We start from the raw sequence: 11797 nt of genomic DNA, 5'->3' as shown, positions 1-11797 counted from the left end.
TGCTTAAAAAAAAAAGTTTCCTTCAAAAATGTTTTTCTGAAAATATTTTTTCCCCTTGAAATTAGATCTTTACACTGTATTTGAGTTGGAGACTTGCACTGACTGGCCTTGTGGGGGCTTTACAATGGATTGAAGGAAAATTTTAAAATCAAAGATAATGTATGTAAATATATACTCAGATACATATTTACTTGCCTCATGGGGACACAAAGTATTTTTTTTTTTACATTTAAACCCTTTTGTGTATTTTTTAATAATTATAAAATGTTTACATTATTGTTCATATTATTGTGCTGAGTCTTTGTTTGCAGTTTGCACATTTGATGGCACTACCACTGGAAGATGCCAGTGTCAGAAAGGTTTAAACTCTACATAAAGGGGATTTAAAACACACATACTTGTACTTCTATCTTTGTAAGGACACTCACTGACATAATGCATTCCCTAACCCCTAACCCTAACCTTAACATCACAACTAAATGCCTAACCACAACCCTTACTCTAAGCCTAACCTAAACCTAATTCTAACCTGAACCCTAAAACCAAGTCTTAACCCTAAAAAAGGCAAAAATGTGATTCCCAAAGTGAGGACCAACCAAAATGTCCTCACTTTGTTACAAAGAAATACTTTTTGGTCCTCACTATGAAGCAAGTATATGAACAAAACAACCAGGTGTAGATCAAAAGTAAATTAAACCTCTGGAAAAAAAATCTGCAAAGATTTTTCAAAAAAATCAAAGCATCCTGAAAGTAAAGCTACAACACCAATATAATTTTGTGGGACATGGGAACATGGCAATAACATAACACAAGAAAACTGTAATTACAAGCCACATATTTTACATTTAACCTTCATTTATAGGCTAGGCTTGCTGAGCACCACAGCTCTCTACCTGAATCCCAAATCAAGCTCCACACACCTGGGAGTTTCCCACTGCCCAGACACTGCCTCAGTCTCAGTTACTGAACAAGATTAAGCTCTTGCTCAAGGGCACCTCAAAGATTGATAATGAGTGAGGGGCAACTTGTGTTCATTCGCTTCCCCAGATTCTTGCTTCTCTAACCTTTGGGCCACCGTCAGTCTCTGCTCATTAAGCTGCATCTTAGGAGCTCATGCTGAGTCAAGTAGATACACTTTAAGCTGTGTTTATGCAGGGTAGTAAATTACAATGCATGCAGAAACTTTGTGTCTGTTGCACTGTTGAGACTGAGTCCAAATCTCAAGGCTGCTGTCTTGCCACAGCAGCTCCAATTTCTTCTATAGCAAAACAGTTGGGTTAAAGGCTTATACTGATGTTTAGTGGCTCAAAGTGACTGCTATGACAGACAGTTTCTTTCTGTTTCACCTGCATTAATGTAAAACATATGCCTGCAGTTCTTACAGTGACTCACACCTGTTAGAAGTAAACCAGGATTCATTAGACCTTTAGATGTAATATGTGCCCCACTCAGTCTTAAATTGCTGCCTCCCCCCTCGAAAAAAGGAACATACTTGACATGTAGCGGTGGCATTTGTGTCCAGTGGCTGTTAATAAGAGCTTAAAGTCACATTTAAGGAGATAAGAAGAAATTTCCTGCTACATTATTACAGCCATCAGTGTCAAGAGCTCCAGTTGCAACTGCTTTTAATTTATTTATTCTCTGAGACGCACTGACAGCATGAACCTAGAGTCATCCAAAAGCGCAGTAAAGGCCATTGAATTAATAAAGGGTTATGAGCGTTCACTAGAGTTGTGTGAGTAGAAGGCTGTGTTTATTTTAGCTGGCTCCTCAGCTGGTTCACTGCTGCTCTGGCAGAACCAGTGAAGTCTGCATGGTTGCAGTGCATTTCACAGTACATATGTTTTTATGCTGGACTTGTTTGTTATTGTGAGACATTTTATACAACAAGAGAAAGATTTTGCATTTGCAAGAAGAATGAAACGATGAATTATAGAACACTTTCACTATACAGGGACTGTGATAAGATCTCTATTTTATTTTACTGTTTTTTTACTCCTTCTTTATGATGATTATGTTTAGAAGATAAATTATCATGAGATGAGAAATAATGGTATATCAACACCAACGTCTTTATAAAGATATGAATGTAAATTCTACAAGCATCACAGTTCCAGTATATTTGGGTCATATATTCATTTATTTATGAGTTTTAATTATGGCGGGAATAATATATCTACAAGACATTTGCTGTGTATGTTTTAGTTGAGTATCAAACCCATTCACTGCTGGACAGAGACATTGAGTTGAGCTGATATTTGAATTTTCCTCAGTTACTATGTAAGAAAATTATATAGCTCCCTGTTAATGTTATGCTTTATGCTTGTGTGTGTGTGTGTGTGTGTGTGTGTCTTAGCAAAAATGTATTTGTGCCAGGGTCAGGGTGCTTGGAACCAATTAATATTTGCTTGCAACTCCAGTTTTAGATTGATTTTAAAGTAGGAGGTTTTATAATAATCAAACCACCAACTCCATGTCATTATAAGCCTGTTTGTTCCCACTTAATAATCCTCATCAATAGTTACGTTTATTTTAAAATGATCCATTTTATACTGTATATACTGTAGTTAGTAAAAGTAATATTCACTGTAAACACATTTCTATTCTTTTACCAGACACTTCTTCAGCCATTAAAATCCCATACCGTCACAATAAAAACCCTACTGACACGCGAACAGACCTTAGAAGTCATCGAAGAGGTGTTCACTTTGCTGAGAACAGTCTCTGTGTCATCACCTCGACTTCTCCTGACTCTGTGTCCTCATACCCTCATGAGGATGGCTCATGAGTACTTGCATGTCAGACTGCCAAATGGCCTGCCCACAGTGCCAGAGAACTGCAAAAATCATTTTATGCTGTGGGAGAATAATGCAAACTTAATTACCATGAGCTAATAACTCCAGGCAATCAAACCAAAACCAGCTCAGTGTCTCCTTCTAATTTGGAGGATGGCTAAAAGCTTCTCCTTTTCATTTAGGGTGACGCTCAACAGACGTCCTGGTTCTACAGACTGAGCTGGTTTGAGCAGGGCGTTAAGGGTGGCTTCGGTGGCGGTGGCATATAGGTTTCATTTCCTAGTTTGTCTCTTCAGTGTGAATAATTACACTGAAATTTGAGCAGACCAGAGATAAAGTGTGTATGGCTAATCCAATCACTTCCAGTAGAGTGTAGAAATTATGGTTCTTAGATGACACTAAAACAAATACAGAGTGCAGAGACAGAAGAATGTTTGAAGGGAAGCAGCTCCCAGAAATCTTTCTGTTCTTGCAATTACTATGAAGTTAAACTTGGCTAAAACAATAGTGTCAAATAATTGCATATGTTCGAACTAAATATTTTGATCAAACAACTGGAGCACTTTATTGTTTTCTACTGAGGAAGGATGTGGGCAGATACTATCAAAAGGCCAGGATATTTACTGGACTCTTGTTGATTAGGAAGATCACATCTCAAAGGCTGCAAATCACTCCCTTTGTCTTGCTTTTCAAAGAGGAAGGGATTAAAGTAATTTCTAGACCCTTGGGCAAAATCTTACACAGGGTTCAGAGAATTAATCAGTTATGCCAAGACAAGGTGAAATCATTGTAAAAAGAGAAGAAAGAAAAAATGTGAAACTATTTTGTAAAAACTATCAAATTTAACAACAAAATGCTGTTGTTATAACATGATACTTAACTATTTTTTCTAAAGGTCGCAGCAACATACTGCCATAGGCAGTTCTTCTTATGAAATATAATCCTACTGGTGCCACTGCAAGAAGGTCAACTCCTCAGGACAAGTCTCAACTTCCACCTGCATTTGAATGACAAGAGACACACCTTTAAGGACAGAAATGTTCACATTTTGGCAACAGAAGACAGATGGTTTGAAACAAAAGTGATGGAAGGCATAAATGTAAACTGGAACAAACATCAATAAACACAGGAGGTGGTCCATGACACCACTTAACAACTTACAAAGCAGTAAATGTAAACTGGAACAAACATCAATAAACACAGGAGGTGGTCCATGACACCACTTAACAACTTACAAAGCAGTTCTCGCATCCTTCCTAAGGTAACTTAATACCCACTGACACCTTGACTCAGGTGATCCTAATAACCCACATGTGACCTGAACAACCCTCAAGGTTTCAACAGCTATAGAGTTGAAATTTCTGGGGATCTTTGTTGTACAGATAACATGGGTTAACTGTTCATCAGAGTGATGACCCGTGAGGTGTACAGGTCCTCCATGGAGGGCAGGCTCACACCAATGACCTTTTCTGCAGTCCTAACTGTCCTCTGAAGTCTGTACTTGTCCTGTTTGGTTGCTGAGCCAAACCAGACAGTGATGGAGTGATGGAGGTGCGACTTGATGATTCCTCTGTAGAACAGTATCAGGAGCTCCTGGAGCAGGTCAAACCTCCTGAGCGGGTGCAGGAAGTACATCCTCTGCTGTGCCTTCTTGGTGATGGTCCTGATGTTGGACGTCCACTTCAGGTCCTGGGAGATAGTGGAGCCCAGGAACTTGTAGGACTTTACTGCTGCCAAGTATGGTGAAGCGGGGTAAGGTGGGAGGGCTCTTCCTGAAGTCCACTGTCATCTCCACTGTTTTGAGCATGTTCAGCTCCAGGTTGTTGCGGCTACACCACAGGACCAGCTGCTCAATCTCCCATCTGTAGGCTGACACGTCATAGTCTCGGATGAGACCAATGACCGTATCATCATCAAACTTTAGGAGCTTGACAGAGGGGTCCTTCGAGATGCAGTTACTGGTGTAGAGTGAAAACAGCAGAGGGGATAGCACAAAAAAGGCCATGCACATTCTTTTCACAGATCATCACGGGCTAGTGTTGGGAGGTTGTATGGGGAGCAGCTGTTGGTGGTATGTCTGAGGTGAAGTGGGTGAGAGGTGTAAGGTTATCAAACCCATTCATGATGGTCTTCCACAGGCGGTGGGGGGTTCCTGTAGCCAGTGATGTTTTTCAGGCTTCTCCACACAGATGAGGGGTCGTTTCTCAGCCTTTCAGAGTAGTTACTCTTTGCTGCTCTGATCTCCCTTGTCAGTGTGTTCCTGGCTGCCTGTACAGGATCCTGTCCTCACTGTTGTAGGCCTCTTCTTCAGCATGATGAAGCTCCCTTGAATCTTACTGTGAACCAGGGCTTGTTGATACATGTGCAGAAGGTCTTGGTGGGCAAACACACATCCTCACAAAAGCAGATGTAAGATGTCCCAGTGTCAGTGAGGTCATCCAGGTCTGTAGACGCAGCCTCAGATACACTCTAATCTGTGCAGCCAAGGCTCTGTTGCTCTGACTTTGCCTGCTCAGTCCATCTCTTCACTGTTTTGACCACAAGTTTCATAGCTTTAAGTTTCTTCCTCTAGGTTGGGATGAGATGGACCATACAGTGATCAGAGAGTCTGAGGGCTGCACAGGGGACAGAGTGATTGGTGTCTTTTATTACAGTCTAGCAGTTTGCTTCTGCCTTGTTTGTGGGTGAGGGTTGTTCTGATAAAATCCCCCGAGACAATGAGGAGGGAGTCTGGATGTTTCCTTTCCATGCAAGTTATCTGATCTGCCAGATGTTGCAGTGCCTTGCTAACACAGGCCCGAGGTGGGATGTAAACACCAACCAGGACAAACAAGGAAAACTCCCACGGTCCATAAAATGCTTTGGTGATGAATAGTCTGTTTCACAAGTTTTCCATAACACTGTGACATCATCACCTCAGCCTTCATTTATGTAGAAGGACATTCTACCTCCTCTCGTTTTCAAGGATGACCTCTTTACACTCTGTGCAGCTGGACGCTTGGCAGCTATACTGCACTGTCCAGGATGGTCTCATTGAGCCAGGTCTCAGTGAAGCACAGAGCAGCAGAAATGTGAGAAGTCAACATTAGTCTGGTTAATGAGAAGCAATTCATCCATTTTGTTTTCTAGAGAGAGAGCACACCACCACAAATGCAGCCCTATGCATTATCCATTAAAGAACATTCATTAAAGGGTGCCCAGACCTCTGTGCTTGGAGTGTTGCTTACTAGGTTCCTCAGCTGTGTAACTCAATACCTGATGATCTTGTTGTGTTGATTTAGATTTTTGTCTTAAATCATTCTTCTTGGTTTTGTGCAACAGCATTTTTATAACCCATTTTCTTAGTCTCCAACATTTCCCAAAGCACCATCAGACTTTGTTTTTGGGAACTGAGTGAAACATCTCAACAGATATTGGATGTTGTGACGAAAAAATGCTGATAATCTTCTGTAACTTTGATTGTATTACCCATGTCTCAGTGTTGTTTAGAATGTCACTGGGAATGTATAGAGTCAAATGCCAGATACAGAACCCTGCAGGCTTCAGCTGTTTTACAGAATTCAGTTAAATTTAATTCTGTGTTATTTGTGCAGCACCAAATCACAAAAAAATCTTCTCAGGGCATTTTACATAATCAGGTCTAGACCTCGCAGTATTATACAGAAAAACCCAGCAAACCTCCCTGAGCAGCACTTGGCAACAGCAGGGAGGAAAAACTCCCTATAACAGATGAAACCTCCGACAGATGGGCAGCCTTCTGCCTTGACCGGTTGGGGTGAGCAGATAGAGAAGAGAGAGAAGAAAAGAAAAGCAACAAGACACAAGAAACACAACAACAAACAACCAAACACTGGGCAGGTGGATGTGGCCGGTGACTGCTCATTGGAAATTTAGAGCTCCAGAGCCAGGGCTACCTGGCAGAGGATGTACTTCCTGCGCCAGCTCAGGAAGTTCAGCCTGCCCCAGGAGCTGCTGATACAGTTCTACAGAGGAATCATCGAGTCCGTTCTCTGCACCTCCATCACTCTTAACCCACAGTGCAAATAAGAGTATTTGGATTTGTAAATTTACTTTGACAGTTAAACTACTAACTTTTGTCCTTCATTTAAATAGCCAGAAAAGCAGCATATATTCCTATTTACTGCTCATGAAGGGATTAAAAATGTGTTGCAACATAGAGCACATTACATGGAGACACATGGAAACAGTCAATAATATACAAATTCAAGCTTGGTTTAATTTTATTTCAAGAATGACAATAACACAAAATGAAAGCTTCATGAACTTCTCTCAGTGCTTGTTGACTCTTTGAATGATGTAGAACAAACCATTTTTTCTGCCCTTAGATATCCAGAAATCTCTGATCTGAGGAAGGTTCAGGCCATAGACCAGAGGGTTACTGATGGGAGAAATGATGATAAACTCCAGAGATAAAACAACAATGACAAATGGCTTTGCCTCATCAGTCTTGCATTGACTCAGTGAACCCTCACAGAATATTGAAATGCAAAAGTTCACAAAGGTCACTATGTGGGGCAGGCAGGTCTGTAAGGCCTTTCCTCTGAATTCAGATGAACTTCTCCTGCAGACAAGCAGAATGCGCAGGTAGGTGTACAGGACAAAGGACAGGGGGATGAAGATCATTATCACAGCAAGAAACTGGCCTGCTATGCTCATTACAACTGCGTCCACACAGGAGAGCTCAACTATAGACCAAGTGGTGCAAAAAATCCTCTGCAGCTTATCTCCACATAAAGGCAAACTGGTGGCAAGATAAAAAAGGAAGCTTATAACACAAACAGGGTACAGCGCAGCCAGAATCAAAAGCAGCAGCACCGTCCTAAATGTCATTTTACTGTGATAGTGTAAAGGCTGGCAAATAGCAACAAACCTGTCATAGGCCATGACAGTGAGAATATTCACTTCATGTGCTTTGTAAGTGTGAATAACATACATCTGAGTGAAACAGAGTGGACGTGAGATGAAATGAGTGTCAGACAGAAGGTCCATCAGGAACCTGGGGAAGAAGCCGGTTGAGCCGTACAGAGAGTTTAAACACAGAGAGCAGATGAAAACATACATGGGCTGATGCAGAGAGGTCTCCAGGCAGACTGACAGAACAATGACAAGATTAGCAGAGATTATAGTCACGTAGATCAACAGAGAGAGACTGAAGAAAAGATATCTGAGGGGCCCATAGTCTGCAAACACAGTGAACTGAAAATAGGAGGGAGTCAGGCTGTTGTTGCTCATCATATCTGCACAGCGGCACAGCTGCAACAGGACAAGTCACAGCAATGGAGAAATGGGAGATGGGAAGAAAATGGGATGAGACATAAAAATGTCCAAAATTTTAAATCCAACACATATTTCAACAAGACATATGATACGTGTCTGTATTCATGCAGGTAAATGTCAATATAATGTAGCTAATTAACATCAACATCTTTAGAGTCAACATCACTTTGTGATTTATGACTACAGTCCTGTGATCTGTCCAAAAATTTACAGCATCACTGAGTAAAGCGTCTGTCAGTTCATGGACCGTGAGACCTTAGAGAGATGTGCAGCCTCCTCCCTGATCTAATCCACACTGAGGCTGTGCTGAACTTTTATCATGTTTGGCTGTTACACAGAGCAGCCACGTGCACACACAGGTCCAAAGGAAACCAAAGCACCATATGTCCAGCCCTGACAGTCTCACTGCTCACTGACAGCTTGTTTACATCAAATCATATCTAAAGTTTAACCATTTGTTGCACAGAACTCTTATGTGAGAGCACCTAAGCTAGGTAAAGTCACGCCCCAGCTATTTTTCAGTTGTTGTCTGCACGGTGGCTACAGGAACCAGCCTCATCTGAGAAGCTTGTGTTTATGTGACAGCTGGAGCAAGAAATATAATATTATGCACCAGCATGGAAAACAAATAGATATGCACATTCCATTATTCCTTCTGTCCTACTGAAGCTAATGTAAACCAGTGTACAGGCTTTCCCACTGTAAGAGGGAAGTGCCTCCTTCCTGTTAGTAGCTGTGAATCTGTGTACCTGTTGTCACTGGCTTGATGTTATTGTTGCTGTCAGATGATTATGTTGATGTTAACATTATTCCTCTTGTTACTGCATAAATTAATTGCCCTTTGGGATTAATAAAATACTCTGAATCTGAATGTGGATAGAAAGCATCAGCTCAGCGCATCATGCCCCCCAGCAGCCTAGGCCTATAGCAGCATAACTAAGGGAAGGCTCAGGGTCACCTGATCCAGCCCTAACTATAAGCTTTATCAAAAAGGAACGTCTTAAGTCTAATCTTAAAGGTAGAGAGGGTGTCCGCCTCCTGAACTGAGACTGGGAGTTGGTTCCATAGGAGAGGAGCTTGCTAGCTAAAGGCTCTGCCTCCCATTCTGCTTCTGTGGACTCTAGGAACCACAAGTAAACCTGCACTCTGAGAGCGAAGTGCTCTGTTAGGATGATAAGGCTCTCCGAGGTCTTTAAGATACGATGGAGCCTTGTCATTAAGGGCTTTGTATGTTAGGAGAAGGATTTTAAATTCTATTATGTATTTTACAGGGAGCCAGTGGAGAGAAGCTAATATGGGAGAGATATGCTCTGCAACAAAGTAATTTAAAAAAACAGCTGAATGTTTTCACAGGCTTCATTTTTTATTTCAAGGTTCAAGGATTTTATTGTCAATTCACCATATGTGCAGGACATACAGAATGAGAGGGAAGAAGAAGAAGCAGCTTTCCAAACCTAAATACAAAAAATATGAAAAAAAAAAAAAAAAAAAAAAAATAGAGCAGAATAAAAATAGAATACAATAAGAACTGGATTAACATAATTAGGATAACTCTAAACGGTACAGCCAATAAGCTGTGACTCAAAACCGAGTACAGTCAGTGAGAGTAGTGCACTATTAGTACTATTTGTATTATTTTGAACCAAATTATGGAGTAGTATCAAGAATATTGCCAGGTATCAGCAATAAACAGTTATCAGTACTGATAAAATCCTAACAATACCCATCATTAACATGGAGTGAGAGAGGAGGGCTCTGAGGTAACAAGAGAAGCCCTGCTCCCTCTCAAGGCTACGAGTCTCCTCTTTACAAGCTAAAAGTTCAGAAGAAGGGATTCTATAGGTTAAGGAAATTTAATATTCATAAGTTTTAACATTTGTCAGCCAATAGGAAAAGGCGTCTTTGTCTCTTGTTTTTCTATATACATTTGTGATTCCTGATGTTCTGGGGAAGAAAACAGAGCAGTTTTTACCTCCTCTATTGCAATATGTTGTTCATCAAGCAGTGAGTCTTGTGTTTAGTTTTTTAAGTTTCAAAAATCTTATAGGCAGTTTCTCCAGGACAGGACAGGATGCATTGCAGGTGAGGCAGTCTGATAAAAACACTTCACTTTCATTCATAAGGCAATCCAGCACAGGTAATATGTTAATGAAATCCTGTCAGGGAGACTTGATTTTGTCAGATGGTATTTCTGAATGTCGCTTATAAGATTTATTGGTTTTAGTGATCCACACTTTGGTTTTGAGCAGCTTGATGGGTGATGACCTAAATGTAACACATATAACTCTTAGTGGGCATGTTGAAGTGCATAAGTACAGATATCTTTATTTTGTCATCATGTTAACAGCATATTTTCTAATAATCTGCTTTAATTGCACAATTGTGTGTCTCACAGTGATTCACAAAAACCTCCATGAGCCCATGTACATTTTCATTGGAGCTTTGTTGATTAACTCTGTTCTTTACAGCACTAATATCTACCCAAAGCTGTTGATCGACTTCTTGTCTGAAAAACAGATCATAACTCATTCACTCTGTTTCCTTCAAGCTTCTGTATACTACACTCTGGCCGGTTCAGAGTTCTTACTGTTGGCAGTCATGGCCTATGACAGATATGTGTCTATATGTAAACCTCTGCAGTATCCAACTGTCATGAGAAAAGCTGTTGTCAATACTTTGCTGGTTTTGTCTTGGCTTGTGCCTGCTTGTGAATTTGCAGTGCAAGATGCTTTCTATGCCAGTGTAAAACTCTGCAGTTTTACTTTGAAAGGAATTTTTTGTAACAGTTCAATTTACAGTCTTCAGTGTGTGCGATCAGTAGCAATATCTGTATATGGTGTCCTCCTGTTACTTAATATTGTACTGTTCCCTGTCCTTTTCATACTTTTTACATACACCAGGATACTTATCGTATCATACCAAAGTAGTAAAACATTCAGGAGAAAAGCTGCACAGACCTGTTTACCTCATCTGCTGGTTTTAATCAACTTTACCTGTTTTATTACTTATGATGTTGTTGTGGTTCGACTGGAGTCAGATATTCCAAAAAATGTTGGGTTAATATTGGCTTTACAAATGATTGTGTATCATCCTCTTTTTAATCCGATCATATATGGGCTAAAAATGAAAGAAATCTCTAAACACCTCAAGAGGTTGTTGTTTCAGTTCAAATCACACTAATGTACCCACACAGTTAGTCCATGTACAGTCATCACAATGCAGAGATGTGGTTTTCTTGATGCATTGAACAGATTTGTGTTTATGACTGAGAGAATGTATCATATCATATTACAGACAATCATTCATTTATATTAGCATCTTTGACTCTAGATGTGTTGATGAATTTCATAATGGTCATGATTTAAACATTTTATGCTGAAAATCTAAACACTGTAAAATGCATTAGTGGTAATATTTTTTCTTGGTCTAACAGCTTTAAACACAGCAGGACTGCAAATTCTTGTTTCTCCTGTTATTTATTACAGATTTTGATTTAGCACTTTGAGATTTTAACTAATTAAATGATTTTACTTGAAAATGCCATTTGTGATGTCTTGTGTTCTGTACATAGAATTTTTATACATTCACACACACTAAAAACATTTCAGCATAAACATATATTTCAAAAAGTGTAACCTAGCAGTTTGTCATGGTCTTCCATACACTACTATTAATGTACTCCAAGTCAGAGGAATTAATAATTT

The 11797-nt window shown here is 40.1% G+C and overlaps 2 protein-coding genes across 2 annotated transcripts; one reads left to right on the top strand and one right to left on the bottom strand.

Moving 5' to 3' along the window:
• Positions 1-1712: 1712 nt before the first annotated feature.
• Positions 1713-8048, bottom strand: LOC109963775 (olfactory receptor 4E1-like). Its single transcript, XM_020606613.1, has 3 exons — positions 7155-8048; positions 1925-1956; positions 1713-1809 (listed from the first exon to the last, which is right to left on the bottom strand). Exons 1-3 carry the CDS (start codon positions 8046-8048, stop codon positions 1713-1715), a joined length of 1023 nt encoding a protein of 340 aa, XP_020462269.1.
• A 2298-nt stretch (positions 8049-10346) lies between these two features.
• LOC109963774 (olfactory receptor 13C2-like) lies at positions 10347-11273 on the top strand. The gene has a single exon (XM_020606612.1). It carries the CDS (start codon positions 10347-10349, stop codon positions 11271-11273), a length of 927 nt encoding a protein of 308 aa, XP_020462268.1.
• The last annotated feature ends 524 nt before the right edge of the window (positions 11274-11797 follow it).

Source organism: Monopterus albus, unplaced genomic scaffold, assembly GCF_001952655.1.
Source record: "Monopterus albus unplaced genomic scaffold, M_albus_1.0 scaffold79.1, whole genome shotgun sequence".
Taxonomy (NCBI): domain Eukaryota; kingdom Metazoa; phylum Chordata; class Actinopteri; order Synbranchiformes; family Synbranchidae; genus Monopterus; species Monopterus albus.
This window is presented reverse-complemented; position numbering and strand designations above follow the sequence as displayed.

Excerpts from the sequence above, each read along its gene's own strand:
- LOC109963775 (XM_020606613.1), bottom strand. The coding sequence starts at position 8,048 with ATGAGCAACAACAGCCTGACTCCCTCCTATTTTCAGTTCACTGTGTTT. Across the intron at positions 1,957-7,154 it reads TGAACCTTCCTCAGATCAGA|CCCTGTATAGTGAAAGTGTT; the intron begins GATTTCTGGATA and ends TCTTATCACAGT. Across the intron at positions 1,810-1,924 it reads AAAGTGTTCTATAATTCATC|ACTTCACTGGTTCTGCCAGA; the intron begins GTTTCATTCTTC and ends GCAACCATGCAG.
- LOC109963774 (XM_020606612.1), top strand. The coding sequence starts at position 10,347 with ATGGGTGATGACCTAAATGTAACACATATAACTCTTAGTGGGCATGTT.